Raw genomic sequence first — 15,609 nt, forward strand, 5'->3', positions numbered from 1 at the left:
AATAGCTCACTCGTGATGGGACATTATGATTGGCAAGGAATGTTGTAGATGTGATCATTTAAAAAGGTGAACACTGGCAGAGATTTATAAATTGAGATAAAATAAAATAAAATGTTACGTATTGATCACTTTCCCAATCATTTATGCAGAAGCTTTATGATGATTTTCGTCTTCACGTAAAGAAATATGTTAATAACAAGATTATCAAAAGTATTTGGAGCTAATTTATTTTAGAAGTGTTCAATTAAACTGGTACCCCCCCCCCCCCCCCCGTCACATTAAACCGTACCCACGCAGTCAGCCATAGGTGTCAAACTCGGGTCCACAAGGGGTTTCTGCCGCTTTCCTGCATGTTTTCCATCTCTCCTTGCTGCAACATACCCGATTCAAATGATCAAGCTCGTCAGCCAGCTCTGAAGGAGCCTGATACTATCCTGATCATTTGAAACAGGTGTGTTGCAGCAAGAATTGGGAAACATGCAGGAAAGCGGCCCTCTAGGCCCGGAGCTTGACACCTGTGTAGTAAGCCATCAGTTTCAAAATGTTTGGTGACGGGATCTACCTTATTCCAATTGGGTTAATTTGCGCCATCGTGGGGCCATAATGAAGAACTACAAGTACTGTGCGGTTAATAGTTTCTTCCCCCATTGTAATCGAAAGCGTTTACGCACAGCGCTATGGTGTGGACATTAAGGGGAACTACATGTGGTCCTCATGAACTCGTTTTCATTTGTGTGTTGTTACATTTCCAAGTGGGCGGGACGATGTCGCAGGGACGATTCGCAGCCAATCAGCGACGACAACAACGGAACTGCAGTAAAAAGCAGGAAGTACATAGACGTACTGTATTTAATTTCTCCCCCGCCAAGTTTTGTTTTCAGACTCTGGGAGATTGAGTCACTATATTTGGGTGTGTTTTGGATTAGGACCTGACGAGTGATTTTGGGTAAATCAACGTGAATGTGTCAACGTGGTACGAGTTAATTTAGAAAGAATATATTTAGAAAAGATCGAACCGAAAACACGTTTGCATGGGCGCTCCGCCAAAAGCTTGTTCAAAATGTCAACGTGACTATGGCAACGTGGTACGAGTTAATTTAGAAAGGATGCATTTAGAAAGGATCGATCCGAAAACACGTTTGCATGGACGTGCCACCAAAAGCTTGTTCAAAATGTAAAATTGGCGTAATAAGACATCGATCAATATGTCACTTTGTGATGAGGATAACTGGCTGTTCATGTGTGTTGAGTCATAGTATGACCTCGCTTAAGGAGAAATGGGCAGATGTTTCTTGCTGACAGAGTGTATTTGAACGGTGGCATTGCATGCAAGGTTCTATTCAATATAAATCTGTCATTTTTCTCAAATGTTCTCTTTTTTTCCCTTGGCACGTTCCTTCCAGAGTCACGTGATCATGAGTAAACGAAAGGCCAAAAGTGCTCGGAAGCCAATCGAAGAATGTATTACAGAGGTCTGTTGACTTTCTTTCGAGTACGGCTCCTCATCTGCAGCAAGAGTGACTGAGCGTCTTCAATGTGTGTTTTCGATCACAGCTTCACAAGTGTCTGAGGGAGCGACTTTGCCACGATCAGCTCCCCAGTAGGCTTGAGGCATCAGAGGCCCAGCACAAGTACATTTGAACTTGCTCTCTGTCCGGAGCGTCGTGCTGTGCACCTGATCGCATCTCTCCGAATTCATGTCGTCATTGCAGACACTTGCTGGGGTTGCTCCAGCGAACTGCCATCCACGGAGAAAGTAACTCTGTACTCATCGTAGGTCCCAGGGCATCAGGGAAAACTGCGGTGAGATCACATCAGAACCGCCAACGCACTTTTTTTTTCTCCATCTGGGCGTGGTTCAGTCCCATTCACCGTTGTTGTGCTTTTGTCCGCAGCTCCTCAAGTGCGTGTTAAGAGACCTGCTGCAGGACAAGGAAGTGCAGGAGAACCTCCTGCAGGTCCATCTCAACGGTATGTCGCCTGATTCGTCCCAGTATATTGAGCTCTCCCTTGCTCCAGTCCAGTTCAACACATCTTTTGTCTGTCGGCGCAGGCCTCTTGCAGACTGACGACCGAATAGCCATGAAAGAAATAACGCGACAACTCAACCTGGAAAATGTTGTTGGGGACAAAGTGTTCGTGAGTGTCGGCAGTATTCAGTGAAAAAGTGAATGTAATATAACAATGTCATATGAGGTTACTTTCTGTTGGGTAACAGGTTTTTTTTTTAGATTGGAGAATACAAAATTCCCCACCCCTACATTTACAACTTCGCACAAACGTGGAAGAAAAAAAAAAAAGGAAACATGATGAAATCGACATTGGCCGTGCAGATTCGCAATGTATGGCGTATATGTTTGAAAAGGTGTTCCCACCTGTACCAATTATGTGGAAAGCGTACAACTTGTACATCTGTAAATGTACTATCCCCTTAAATTTGAAGTCAACACAGCCATTCATGTCCGTGCAACAAAAGTGAGAACACCCCTGACTGAACATGTGGAATTGTCTCATTTTTGCTGCATGCTGACTTTGCTCCTGGAAGAAACACTCCATGTTATGTCTGCACATTCAAATGTACAGACAGCCCTTGCCTTTTCTTGATTTTTGCAAGTTATTGCAACGACAATAGACGACCGACTGTGCGGGCATCCATTGCTTCTTCCCTCTGCCGTCCGACGTCAAGTCATCACACAAACATCTCGGTGGCAAAAGGCGGCGCTTTAACCGATTGCAACACAAGTAAACGGAACCGCCTATAGGTTTGCTTCCCATCCTGTCCCGTTGGAAGTGGTGGCCGTCGTTTACGGACATGATGAAATGCTCCACGGCTCCGCTGTTTCAAGAAATGGGGACAACATAAAACAAGTCAAGCGCTACATGGACGTTGACGTGAATGCGATTGCTTTCAGGGGAGCTTTGCCGAGAACTTGGTCTTCCTGCTGGAGGCGCTGAAGAAAGGTCAGATGGCAACTGGCAGATGCCGCAAGTGAATCTGTGGCGTTGGTTTTTTTCTCCCGCCGTCGCTGCTTTGACACCACTTTGTGCGCAGGAGACCGCAGCAACACGCGACCCGTCTTGTTCGTCCTGGATGAGTTTGACCTGTTCGCTCACCACAAGAACCAAACTCTGCTCTACAACTTGTTGGATGTGTCTCAGTCGGCTCAGGCGCCGGTCGCTGTGGTCGGCCTCACCTGCAGGCTGGTCAGTTCACATTCTTCTTTTTTTACATTCAAAATTCTGACAATGTTTCTTGGGGAAAAAAAAAAAAAATACTTTTTTTTTTTTTTTTTTTAAATGGGAGTGGCCGTTCATTCCATTGAATCAGTGCCGTTGAGGTCCCCAGGAAATGAAATGCATCATCGCACGATGACGTGAGCGGAGGTGTTTGCGGTTGTTGCCAGGATGTGCTGGAGTTGCTGGAGAAGCGGGTCAAATCGCGCTTTTCCCATCGTCAGATCCACCTGCTGAGCGGCCTGAGCTTCACTCAGTACCTGGAGCGAGTGGCAGCCCAGCTCAGCCTGCCCGACGACTTCCCCGACGGGAGGTTCGCGCAGGACTGGAACCGCGGCGTGCAGGTACGGCAAACAGACGGCGGCGCGCTCAAACGTCAGCAAGAGTCTTGTCAGCGTTTGCGCTCGTGTTTTGTCTCCAGAGCGTTTGTCAAGACAAAGCGGCGGAGGAGATTTTGCGCAGACATTTTAACTCCAGTAAAGACTTGCGCTCTTTGCACACGCTGCTGGTGAGGGAATCAGAACCTCTGACGTGGCTTTCTCCAAAATTCTCCGGGGTACATCTCGAGGCACTTTTCTTTTTTTCCCCCCTTTCCCTTCCAGATGTTGTGTTTGAGTCGCATCTCCAGCGTACATCCCACCATTAAGCCTGCTGACGTACTGGAAGCCGGCAGACTGTGTTTCAGCGATGCCAAGTCCAATATGCTCCGTGGTAAAATAGCCGCCGGAAGGCCGTCGTTGACGTTTGACATCGGCCGCCGCTCATCCCGCTTGCCTTCAGGTCTTTCCATCCTGGAGCTGTGCCTGGCCATCGCCATGAAGCACCTCAATGACGTCTACGAAGGCGAGCCCTTCAACTTCCAGATGGTTCACAACGGTGCGCGTGATTAACATGCCAACAAACGCGATGGCTCCGCTTCTCTTTCTTTGACCCCTTGTTATTTCCAGAGTTCAAGAAGTTCCTGCAGAGAAAGTCCAACTCCATGTACAACTTTGAGCAGCCTGTTGTCATGAAGGTGGCCGCAAACGCCCGAGCTTCTCTAACCCGCAAGCATTTGTTACCAGCGCCTTTTTTTTTTTTTTGCTTCCCGCAGGCCTTTGAGCACCTCCAGCAGCTGGAGGTGATCCGACCTGTTGACGCCTCTTCAGCCAAAACGCAGCGGGAATACCAGCTGATGAAACTGGCACTGGACGGCAGTCAGATCATAGAGGCCCTGCACAAGTACCCGCAGTGCCCCACAGATATCAAACAGTGGGGCATGTCTGCGTTCGGTTAGGATCCAAATCCTCACAAGTGTCAGAGAGAGAGAGAATGTGTCATTTTAGCATTGTACTATTTTCTTTCTAAAATAATAAAGTTACTTTTCCAATGATGCTGTCAGGGAGGTTTTAATGTAAGGGGCATTCCTGAATGACCCCCACACCCCTCCACGTTTTTTCAAGTCAACTCAAATTTATTTAGAAACCACTTAATCACAAGAACGTCTCAAAGGGCTTCACATGCCCATAGCTGCCAACATATTAACGACATCCACTGGTCTTAACCCCCAGACGGGCAAGGAAAAACATTAAAAAAAAAAAAAAACATCTGGGGAACAAACCTTGAGTAGGGACCACAGATGGGGGGAACCCCCCTTCCGGGATGGTGAGGCTGCAATGGATGCCGAGTGGGCGACATCAGTACAAAACAGGAGCCCAAATTATGATACTCCAGAATGTTGGTTAAAATAAGTCAATCGAATGAAGTGCTGCAGGAAGACGACTTTGGCGAAGCGGGTCCCTGCCCAGTTGGTCAATGTAGACACCTCCCATAGCAGCGCCTCCGAGGATGTGGTCAACCTCCGATCTTGCAGCGCTCAGTTGCTGTGGGATCGAAAGAGCGACCTCCATTTCGGTCCTCATCACCTAATTCCCAAGCCTGGCAAAAGGGGGCAGAGAAAGGAATAGAAGCGGCAGTCAAGAGGCCAAAACAAATAGTTCAACTAAATGCAGAAGTGTACAAATACGTCTTTAGTTAGTTTAGCTCTACTGAGGTAGCACCTCTAATATTCGTGGGTAGGGCATACCAAAGCACTGGGGTCCGAACAGCAAAGGCTTTCAAATTCAAAAATCAATTTCAAATAATTCATGCCAAAATACAGCAACAGACGTTTACAAGTAGTCGAAGTCTTCCCTCCCTCTTGATGGCAAACTTGCATATCGGCGCTGTCCTGAGAAAAGCATTTATGTTATTTTTTTTTTTTTCTAATTTTCACTTCAATGCAATGTCTGTAATGCAGGAACATCACGTAAAAATATGAAAATGAATTTAAAAAAATGGACAAGTGTTTTTCACAGGACAGCGATGATATACAACATTCAAATCAGCAATTATGCTCTCTGTCACGCTCGGGTTCGGACTGATGTGGAGGAGCCAAATGCAGGAATTTGTGAGGTAGGGGGTTGGTTTGGGTGTTTTTAACAATACGTGACAGAAGAAGTGGAGCTGGACGTGACTGGAGAAGCAGGGATGGACGTGTCTCAGGACGCGGGGCATGACGTGACCGGGGGAAATGGGCTTGGCCTGACTGGGAGGAAGCAGAGCTTGACGTGACCGGGGAAGCATGGCTGAACTCTGAATAAAGCAATCCATAAAACTCGGAGACACGCACACGCACGCGCACGCGCACCCACACACACACACACACACACACACACACACACACCCAAAGACCAGCTAAGACACTGACCCGACAGGGACTGAACAAAAACTAGGAACTTCAATTCCGTACAAGCATACTGACGAGACAACAAGAAATACGTGCACAAGACACAGGGGGTAGGACGGAGCTGATTGGCTAACACTAGGAAGTGGAAGGCACACAGGTGGACACAATAATCATGACGAGGCAGACACAGAAACACAGAGCAAAACATGAAACAAACAACAACAACAACAACAAACAAAAAAACCACAACAAACCTGACACTATCAAGTTGGCTCAACACACACCTGTTAGCTATTTAGCCATCTGGCGGAAGAGAAAAAGTGAGGAACATGACTAAATAAAACCATCAAGCTAATTGCTGTAACCATGGCTAAACTAAAGTAAGTCCATCTATTTTTCACATCTTTTTTCAAAATTGTCATCTATTGACGGTTGGTTCAGGCCGAATCAAATTAGAATATAAGGTCTGGTTTGCAAAAAACAATTCTGTAATGACCAATATTTATTATGGTTGTACTTTCTAGTCATCGAACTGTATCATGCTGAAGGCTGTTTTAAATAATTTGTCAATATCATTCAGCAACAGTTGAGAGTCAAAATATTAGAAACAAGTCACAGCGTAATGCCGTGGCGATCCAAACCACAAACCTAAAACCACATTTGCCAACTAAGAGAGAATTAGAGGGAGGAGGCAACGGTGTGAGTGGCGGGGTACATCTGGACCACAGACAATTTAGAGTCTTCGGGGAACCTAAGTCGTTTTTTTGCAGGACATGAGACGAGAACCCAATCCTTCATATTGAGGTAGAATAGCTTCAATTTGCATCACGATGCAACATATTAACATTCTGGAATCTATCGCAGTAAAAAAACAAACAAAAAAACTAAGCATTCACAGTTTTGTAAAGAAAGAATTTTTGGGGGTTTTTATACAGAAAAGCCCTCATTAGATTGTGCCAGCGTACCTAACGTATTTGGGTGTCACATTACAAATACGTATTTTTGGCTCTGCATAAAGAGATGTGAAGTGTGACGAAAAAAAAAAAAAAAAAAAATCGACATTTTGGACATGTGTGCATGCAGGAAAAAAGGCAAACATCAAAATTCACAATCTAGAAACATTTATTTACATCACGTGGATCACTTCAACGGATTAAAAACCTCCACCGGCTCACACCAGTTACAGCGCCGATCACAGATCAGTCTAGTCTCTTCCAGGATGAGTCCAAAGTTGCCGATTGGCTTTCGTCTCTTTTGTCACCGACATGAAAATACACACACATTCCATCTCGTATCTATCTACCATGACCGGTGAGCCCAAAGAAAACGATCCTGTGTAAGAGTTCTAAAGGGGAACAAGAAAACCTTTTGTGTTCTCCCCATGAGAGGTTGCATGTCTTCGATCAGCGCTGCATTTCAGAGAACCTCAGGAATAGTGGGGTCATAAACTTGTAGTGTTTTTTGTTTTTCTTTCTTTTTTTTCTTTTTTTTTAAACAAACTTCCGATCTGGCAACCAAACCATCACAGTCTTAGTAATGAGGTCATTGGAGATCAATGCTTCCTCTTGAATTGGTAGCGACAGCAGGGACAAGCAGGAAGTTGAGGCGGTGGAATGGAACACCGGGAGCAGATGATTTCATGATCACATCTAGAGTATTGCAACTGTCTGGGGAACCTGCTCGGGTTCCCCGAGGAACACCGCCGAAGGTGCTTTCTGGAATCATTTGCAAAGTACTCCAATGAGCCTCTAGCTTACACAAAGCTCAACTGTGATGGACAGTTGAAAGCAAAATACAAGAAGAATAAATGAATGTACTGTATAGGAAACACAGATTTTTCACACACACTTATAAAGATTCAGCTCAGAGTATATACTTGATTTAATATGTTCTCATGTCTGTACAGGTCCTCGACTGTTTCAAATAGCAGGGCAACAAGACACAAACGATTGACTGGTATTCAGAAGCGCAGCAAGGTCGGCTGCTGGCCGAGAGGAAGTCAGGATAGAAAATGTCAAGCTTCTGGCTGGGAAAATCCATTCGGACACCTTGAACTATTCCTACTGAACGGCAGCGGAGCCAAGAGTCGGGCCGATTTGTGAGATTGTCCTCCCGTGACCTCATTTTGAATCGCTTCCCCCCGCGGTTTGATCGGATGAGCCACCGGCCGATTGCGGTTTCGTCAGGAGGCGTATGAATGAACCCGCGACAGTTTTACTGTTTTCTACCACAACGGCGAAAAAAAGTACAGCAAACCGCAACCTACGAGTCGCAACAACATTCATCTGCGGTCTTTGTACGGAGACTAAAGAGGAAGGAGCAGTTTGCATCTGTTCTGAACGAACCAACTGAAGTACGTACGTCCTGAATTACACGCAAGGATCCCCCAAACAACAAGCTGAACCCGTGCCAACTCTGCAGAGTTTGAGTTGCAACTGAGCTACGTGCCCCTAACTTCAGGTCTTTGAGTAAAAAATAAATACATCACATCAATATGCAAGGACTAAAATCAAAATTGAATGCTACAAGTTGTTTGTGTGTGTACTGAGAGTCACTCTTGCAGCTCAAGTGTTGAGTCGTTTGCGGCACTGGTTGCATATAACTTGCCAGAAGGTAGAAAAGCATAGTACTGAATCCCTGAATGCTGTTTTGGGACAGTTTCACTGATGCAGTTTGAAGTCACTGAACAGGCAGATGCCGGAAAGAAGACGTGCTTTGAAGCGCTCATCATCATCGTCATTTTGCTTTCTAAAGGGGAGCGAGACGAGCTGGGAGCTATTTGAAATTGTCAAGACTTGAGCACAGGAGAGTTTTCAATTTGGTTTCCTTGCCACACTTCCTGAAATCCCTGTGAGTGAGGTAGTGCCAAGCTTTCAGAGGGCAATAAACTATCGGCCAATCAAGGAGCAGCAACAGCAGCAGCAGCAGAAGAAGAAGAAGTTGCGCTGATACAAAGATCATGCTACAGTAACAATGTACATTGATGGCTTTGACTTCCTTCAGGTCTACCGCGCTGCTGAAATGTGCATACGTTTCATTCCAAGTTTGGGATCTGCCTGACTTTACCGGTAGTTTTGAATCATGGCGGGAAAACAAACAAACAAACAAACAAACGAACAAAGGAACAGTCCACAGCTCTGCTCATTTTTAGATGCTTTCAAAAGGGCAAACTGTGTCTGCCTTCAAAAAGGCCCCCCCATCTCATCTACTGATTTGAAACCGCATCATGTGAAACAAACCCAAAGCTCGAGGAGAGACTGCAGTTTTACCGGCACCAGTGTTTGATGTCCATCGGAGCAAAGAAAAAGTTGGGGGTGTATATTAAGAAGAAGAAGAAGAAGAAAAAAAAAAAAAGCCGCTGTTGCTCCTACAGCAGCGACAGATACATCCGTTTGGCCTGACATCTACAAGAGGAACTACGGTGGAAGAAATGGCACCAGGATGAAAGATGCGCTCCCTGTCTGCTCTCGTCTGATGGCAGCACAGACGTGACGTGACGTGACGTGTTTGGTTTGGGGCGGCGACTTGCGCTAAGAAAACGGCGACATGACTGGCAGTTTTGTTTGGCGCGAACCCAACCTGGATAGTTACGATTCGGGTGACTTGATTTGACGATGAAAGGCGCGGCGTTAAAAGTCACAACCAGTGCGGAAGCCAGACCCGGTACGACGCCTCGGTCGGCCAGCTCACGCCGGAACCTGAATTGAACAATGACCGGCAGTCCTGTGACTTTTCCGTCCAGCATTTGTGTCGAGATGAGGCGAGAAGAAGAGCAACGAGTCGCGACCTGACAAACTCGGTCGGCTCTGAGAAGGGCGACAGTGAGGATGGCTAGCAAAGATTCCTGAGGCGTATAAACAGAGAGCGAAAACCCTTAATAGTAGTCAAATGAGATGTGTGCAATCGAGCAATCGAGCTGGCTCTGCTGAATACGTGTCCAAAAAAGGGCTGGCACCTTCGGAACCTTCCTCAAAAACGCACTTCAAACCTGAAACCTCGAAAACAAACAAGGGGTGATTAACTCTTGTCATTTAGGCTATATAATAATAATAATAAAAAAATCAGACAACACTAACAATTTTACAAATGAAAGGAAAAACTTGACAGTGCTCTAAGATTTTGACTACTACCTTTTGCCGAGGGCAGCGCTAAACTAATCAACTGTAAGAAAAAAAACAATGCGAGCTAACAAAATGGGCAGGGTATTTACGGAGAAGTCAAAATTCTTGTCGTCTGCGCCTTCGCAAGTCTAAACGTGGCCTTCTGATTAATACTGTGTTTGTGCAATAGGAGTTAAGCAGCGAAATCCGCCCATTCTCGGCCAACTCCGGGGGCGGCCGTTTCGTCGCTTGCTGTCGACCGAAAATGACATCGCAGTGGCTCACCTCGGCGCACCTGTTTTCTGAAGCTGAGCCCCGAGCAACTGCGACGTCATTTTCAGTCGACAGCGGGCGGCAAAACGGCCGGCCCCTGAGACGGCCAAAAAACAGGTGCATTTTGCCGCTCAAGTCACATTCCACAAACGCAATATTAATCTGAATGTCCCGTTTCCACCGGTGGGCCTGCCTAGAACATATTCTCGCAAAGAAAATGTTGGGGTTGACTTCGGCTTCAATGGACAAGCAAAGGAGCGGGAACACTCGCTGTTGTGCGGCCACGTCTGCTGACTACATTACCCATGAGCACCAACAAGGGCTATACGGTTAGGATGCAATGAAGCTTGTGTGGAAAGGGTGCGTGCGTGAGCAGAAACTGTGAACAGTGAGAGGGACTAATCACATGTGTCCATCTGAACTGAGGTATACCCGGTTGAAGGAGGTCTATGGTTTTTATCATCGCAATGCTTGAAAAATGGGTCACCCCGGCCCCTTCCACCCCATCCCACCCCGCTCCCTTAAAATAAGATGGATTAACAAGTTGACTGGGTTCATAATACACTATGTACAGCAGCATTACACTAGAAACATTCAAACGCCGTTGCTTATTGGCAGAATGTTAGTCGATACTTCAAAAACAAAAAACACGCACAAGAAAACAGCGACGGTATCGAGCCACATGCCCATTTTCTTTCTTTTTTTGAGAGTTTGGTGAAATTCTGCAAATGCGCAAGGTCTTTTCTCACCGTAGAAGATCCAGTTGACCCTCCGACGGGTTGTACATAAAAACACGATCCAACTGTCTTGTCTGTTGAGTCTCTCGCCGTTTCGGCGCCGTCACTCGCTCGCTCGCTCGCTCCGTCCTAAATCGCCCGACTGGTGGAAAGTGTTCAAGTCTTCAGGCACACACGTCGACATGAGGTGGAGATCATTTGATGCGGTGAGGTGGGCACATGGTATGTCCTGAGCGCGAGTAGCGGCCGGTACTTGACAAAAAGAAAGCCCCCAAAAAACAAAAAGGACGACCAAACCAGAACGACCAAAGAAAACGCGGCCTCGGCCGGCCAGCCAGCCGGCCGGCCAACCGACCAACCAGGGTCGGCTTCTCGTCCCCCTCAACTGATGCTCGTCCGGTGGCGCGTTGGCTGATCATAAGCTGGACTCCTTGGGCGGGAGGTCCACGTTGGTCACCATGGTGACGACGGTGACGATCTCCTCGGGCCCGTTGATTGGAGCCTGTCGCTGCATTTGGCCGATGCGCTCCTCTACGCAGCCGGCGGACAGTCGGGCTTCGGCCTCGTGGTCCCAGCAGTCTTCGATGGTTTCGCAGAGCATGGCGAGACCCTGAGGGACGCCACGAGATCAACAGGACTGTCACAGACAGAAACATGTGGCATCTACACTCTTTGCAAGCGAAGGCTATTCAGCTTTGGGCATGAGCCTCAAATGCACTTTAACCCATTGAGGACTAAAGCGCCTTTCTCAACAGCTCCCCAAAACCGTCGGTGGCCTTTGGAATTGCCCTTGAAAACCTGAAGTTCTCCCGGAAATGCAACACTTACAAAATGATTCATATCTCCGCCCCTGTAGCAGACAGAAACATCATTCCAAAAGAATTCAAGCTTAGACATGTGGCTTTCACACAGGCAGAATTGATTATTATTTGCTGTTTCAATCGAAGATGTAAAAATAACGTGTCAGTGCAAGTGAAGCACCATTTTAATAAAAAAAAAATCAAGTGGTGATTACCATCTATTCCGTTACAAAGACTTCAATATCGTCATTGTCAACAAACCCTATCATATCACGTTCGACTGGTTCCGCTGGTCGTGCACGTCGTCTGTATAGCACTGCCGTTACTTACTTTAATCAGAGCTCCGGGCCATCGACGGCGTCCGCCATTAGCCTACCTACGGCTCGAAAAAATTCCACGACATCCTTCGCGGTCTCGCGCCACCCTCACGTGTATATTCTGATGCATTCAATTGGCTAAGAGACGGAGAATTGGATTCAAAAAAGACACCGACGTATCCGCTCTCCCGGCTTTGAAGGTAGAATGACAACAGCGCTCCCTGCTCTAGTGGTAGCAATGCGCTCATGCGCTCCCGTCCTTAATGGCTTAACCTTGACAGGCGAAGTTCATTTGACCTGACCTAAACGTTTGAATGCACATGACCAGCTAGTCAGTGTCTGATAGTAAGGACCTCCGCTTACACGGCTTTCTGACTTTCGGCGGTCATATCATAGCAATCCCTAAAACACAGAGCCGGCCGGGCCTTCCATCTCTCTGATGGACCGACCGGTCCGTCTATCCACCGCTGACGGTTGACGGAAATACATTTAAACTAGACGTATTAAGCATTGACGCAAACTCCTTATTCGGTCCGTCATGAGTCTATTTTTCTTGGCGAGGCTTCGATGGCCGCAGCGGTTGTGGCCGTATGGTGGTATTGAGCTGTCGAGAGCGACAATAAACGGCCAAAAGAAATTTAACGTGTACCGTGATTGAAGATTAACATGGTTTGCGACTTGCCGTAAATAAAAGAATAAAGCGGCAAACAAAGTAGCCATTTCACTCTGACATCATCCTGTTTGACGGCGAGGCACTCCGAACCAATTGTCAGCTGGGGCGGCACAGCTTCCAATTTGAATTGAACCAGGAAATGTACGGGTTCATTCGTGAATCAAACAGCCAACTCCTGAAACATGGAACAGTTGGACGTGCATTCACAAGTGGAGAGATGGTCAAATTCAGTTGAGCTGTAAAGGCTATCGTGCATTTTAGATTTATCCGGAAAATTTCACCCAAAAGCCCAATTTCCCAAACTTTTCTTGAGCAGTGTATGTTGAAAATGCTGCTGCTGCTGCAAAAAAAAAAAAGGATGAAGACAAAGTGCAATAAGAAAAAAAAGAGCGTTGGCACCGTGTGTTTCTGCCAGCAGTCTCGAAGGCAGGGTCGCAGCTTCTTGTGCACAACCACCTCCTGCATGTCCTCCAGAGACGGATGCTGACCCACCTCCTCCTCGAACGGCAGCATGTACTCGTCGACCGGGCCTGGCGGCGCACGATTCCCCGATTAACCTCGGCTGTATCGTTACAACCTCGCGGCGCCCGGCGAGGGCCAATCGGCAGGCAACGCGGCTCACCGTCCGCAGCAGTGCATCGCGACGCCAGCTCCCACAGGACAAGGCCGAAGGCGTACATGTCAATGCGCAGAAAGGAGTCCCGCTGGAAGTTGATGGCTCCCTCCAGGACCTCAGGAGCCATGTAACGCCGCGTACCCACCTGCAGGCCCAAAGCAGACACGCTTAGAAGGTCCGAGGCGCACGGCGCGAGGGATGTCTCCGAAGCATACCTGGCCATGTGTGTCCCCTGCCGATTTTCCGGCTTCGAATTTTAGCGCAAGACCAAAATCAGCGATGCAAGCCGTGAGGTTGTTCTTCAGGAGCACGTTCTTGCTCTTGATGTCCCTGAAACGCAAGCGCCGAGGTCGAGGATGACAGCAAGCACCAAGTAGCAACTCTCAATCCAGTCTTTGTCATTTTCCTGCTTTTCAATTGCCATTTCAAAAATGAAATAAAAGCAAACGATAGACTGATTGAGAGGTCCGGCCGGAGCACCTGTGAGCAACGGAGGGCTTGTGTCCGTCTTTGTGTCCGGGGATGTCTTCGTGGAGGTAGGCCAGACCTCGGGCGGCCGTCTGAGTGATGTGGCACAGCTCATTCCAGGACACCACGTTGGCCTTCAGATAGTCTGTCAGGGAGCCCTGTCAGTGGGAGCCATCCGTCACTCTTTGCTCGGCTGCTCGATCCATCACATCATATCCATATCCAAAGTTGAACATTTATTATTTAGTTCCCTATTGCCTTTAAATTGACGAGAAAGTTGACCGTTTTTTCAGCAATTGACATTTCCAGAGAGTGCTCATATATCAAACTGTTGGCCAATTTTCCGTCAGATAGACCCGTCGCAAATTTTGGGGGGCAATATATTGACTATTTTATCTCAGCAAACGATGTCATCGTTGATGTTTTGCCACTGATATAATGATATTCGAGCATACTAATTCAAAAGAGAAATGAACCGTTAGTTCTCCAAAATATTGAACATTAGCCCTGAAATGAAGAACTGTAAATAAAACATCTTAGACAAATGGAAAAACATCAATTGGGAATGAAATACTGTTATCAAGAATAGTAACATGTATTCTGTTCAGGATAAAAATTTTTTTTTAAAAAAGTACATTTGTGCACTGACTCACGGATTGCTCTATGCAATACTAAATATTTCGTCTGTTTTCAAAGTTTAGGATACAGATTGGGTTGAGAGGAGAGGCATGCTTGTTCAAAATTCTGCCCTTCCAGTCTTTTAAACGTTCACCCTTTCACACCAACTGTGTCAAAAATGAGCAACCCAATCTACGATTTCAAGTGGGTCCCATCCAAGTCTTTTCAAGTGTCCCCGCTGCACGCACCTTGCCTACAAATGGTCACGTCCAGTCAATCTTTTTCAATTTATTGCGTTGTGAAGACCTCAAATGGTGATCTTATGTCTTGGACATTGCTGACTGTGCTTATCTGGAACCATTTGGATGTCATTAAGCACCTCAAAGTCCACCCTGTTGTTCAAGTTGGGAGACGGACCACAACTTTCCATTTTCACAACGTGCAGCCGAAGTACAGCGTTTGCCGGTTGTCGCTAGACAATGGCACAGTAATGGCATCGCTCTTATCGGAGGAGGAGGCTTATTGTAAACAGACAGAAAAATATTCTCCTTTCTGTCACTGTGACACGTACTACTGATGGAAAACATTTCTTCGATGCCATTATCAGTTGAGAGTAGAAAGAGAAAAACAGCACCTAGAGAAATGCTTTAGAATCAGTCAATGAATGTGTAAACTATGAGTTACAGTTATGGTTCTATTAGAACCCTTAAGATGTTTAAATGTGGGTTTTTTTTTTTTTTTTTTTACAGCTACAGAAACGCTTGGGGACAAAATTGAACATACAGTTATGGTTCTGTTTACGCCCTAAAGGTCTTTAAGTGTGTGTGTGTGTGTGTGTGTGTGTGTTTTTTTTTTTTTACAGCTACAGAAACGCTGGGGGACAAATTGAACAGGACACTGAAACCATATCTTCATTTTCTGTCAACACAGTTGTCCCCATTAAATAAGGGAAAGTCAAGAAACAAGAAGAAAAGACAAATGTCAACCGAGAGATGATCGACATGAAATGGCGTCAATTGAGCCCAAAGATAATAGGGCGGTTACAAACACTCATGCATCGGCAGTG

General features: G+C 46.5%; 2 protein-coding genes across 3 annotated transcripts in view; one reads left to right on the forward strand and one right to left on the reverse strand.

Moving 5' to 3' along the window:
* Positions 1-804: 804 nt before the first annotated feature.
* On the forward strand, positions 805-4,603 carry orc4 (origin recognition complex, subunit 4). The gene is made up of 14 exons (XM_086045573.1): positions 805-946; positions 1,404-1,472; positions 1,555-1,631; positions 1,713-1,803; positions 1,896-1,971; positions 2,054-2,139; positions 2,913-2,961; positions 3,053-3,204; positions 3,405-3,578; positions 3,656-3,742; positions 3,837-3,945; positions 4,015-4,110; positions 4,182-4,249; positions 4,328-4,603. Exons 2-14 carry the CDS (start codon positions 1,416-1,418, stop codon positions 4,508-4,510), a joined length of 1,305 nt encoding a protein of 434 aa, XP_085901699.1. The 5' UTR covers positions 805-946; positions 1,404-1,415; the 3' UTR covers positions 4,511-4,603.
* Positions 4,604-7,045: 2,442 nt separating this feature from the next.
* The window catches only part of acvr2ab (activin A receptor type 2Ab), a 44,045-nt gene continuing 35,481 nt past the window's right edge, over positions 7,046-15,609 (reverse strand). For both annotated transcript variants that reach the window (XM_086041553.1, XM_086041561.1), the window contains 5 exons: positions 13,938-14,083; positions 13,673-13,787; positions 13,464-13,602; positions 13,241-13,371; positions 7,046-11,661 (listed from right to left, as the gene is read on the reverse strand). In XM_086041553.1, coding sequence (XP_085897679.1) covers positions 11,467-11,661; positions 13,241-13,371; positions 13,464-13,602; positions 13,673-13,787; positions 13,938-14,083 — 726 coding nt within the window. In that variant the 3' untranslated portion in view covers positions 7,046-11,466. The remainder of the gene's footprint in view (positions 11,662-13,240; positions 13,372-13,463; positions 13,603-13,672; positions 13,788-13,937; positions 14,084-15,609) is intronic.

This window comes from Filicampus tigris, chromosome 1 (assembly GCF_054856515.1).
Source record: "Filicampus tigris isolate MCC_2025a chromosome 1, RoL_Ftig_1.0, whole genome shotgun sequence".
Lineage (NCBI taxonomy): Eukaryota > Metazoa > Chordata > Actinopteri > Syngnathiformes > Syngnathidae > Filicampus > Filicampus tigris.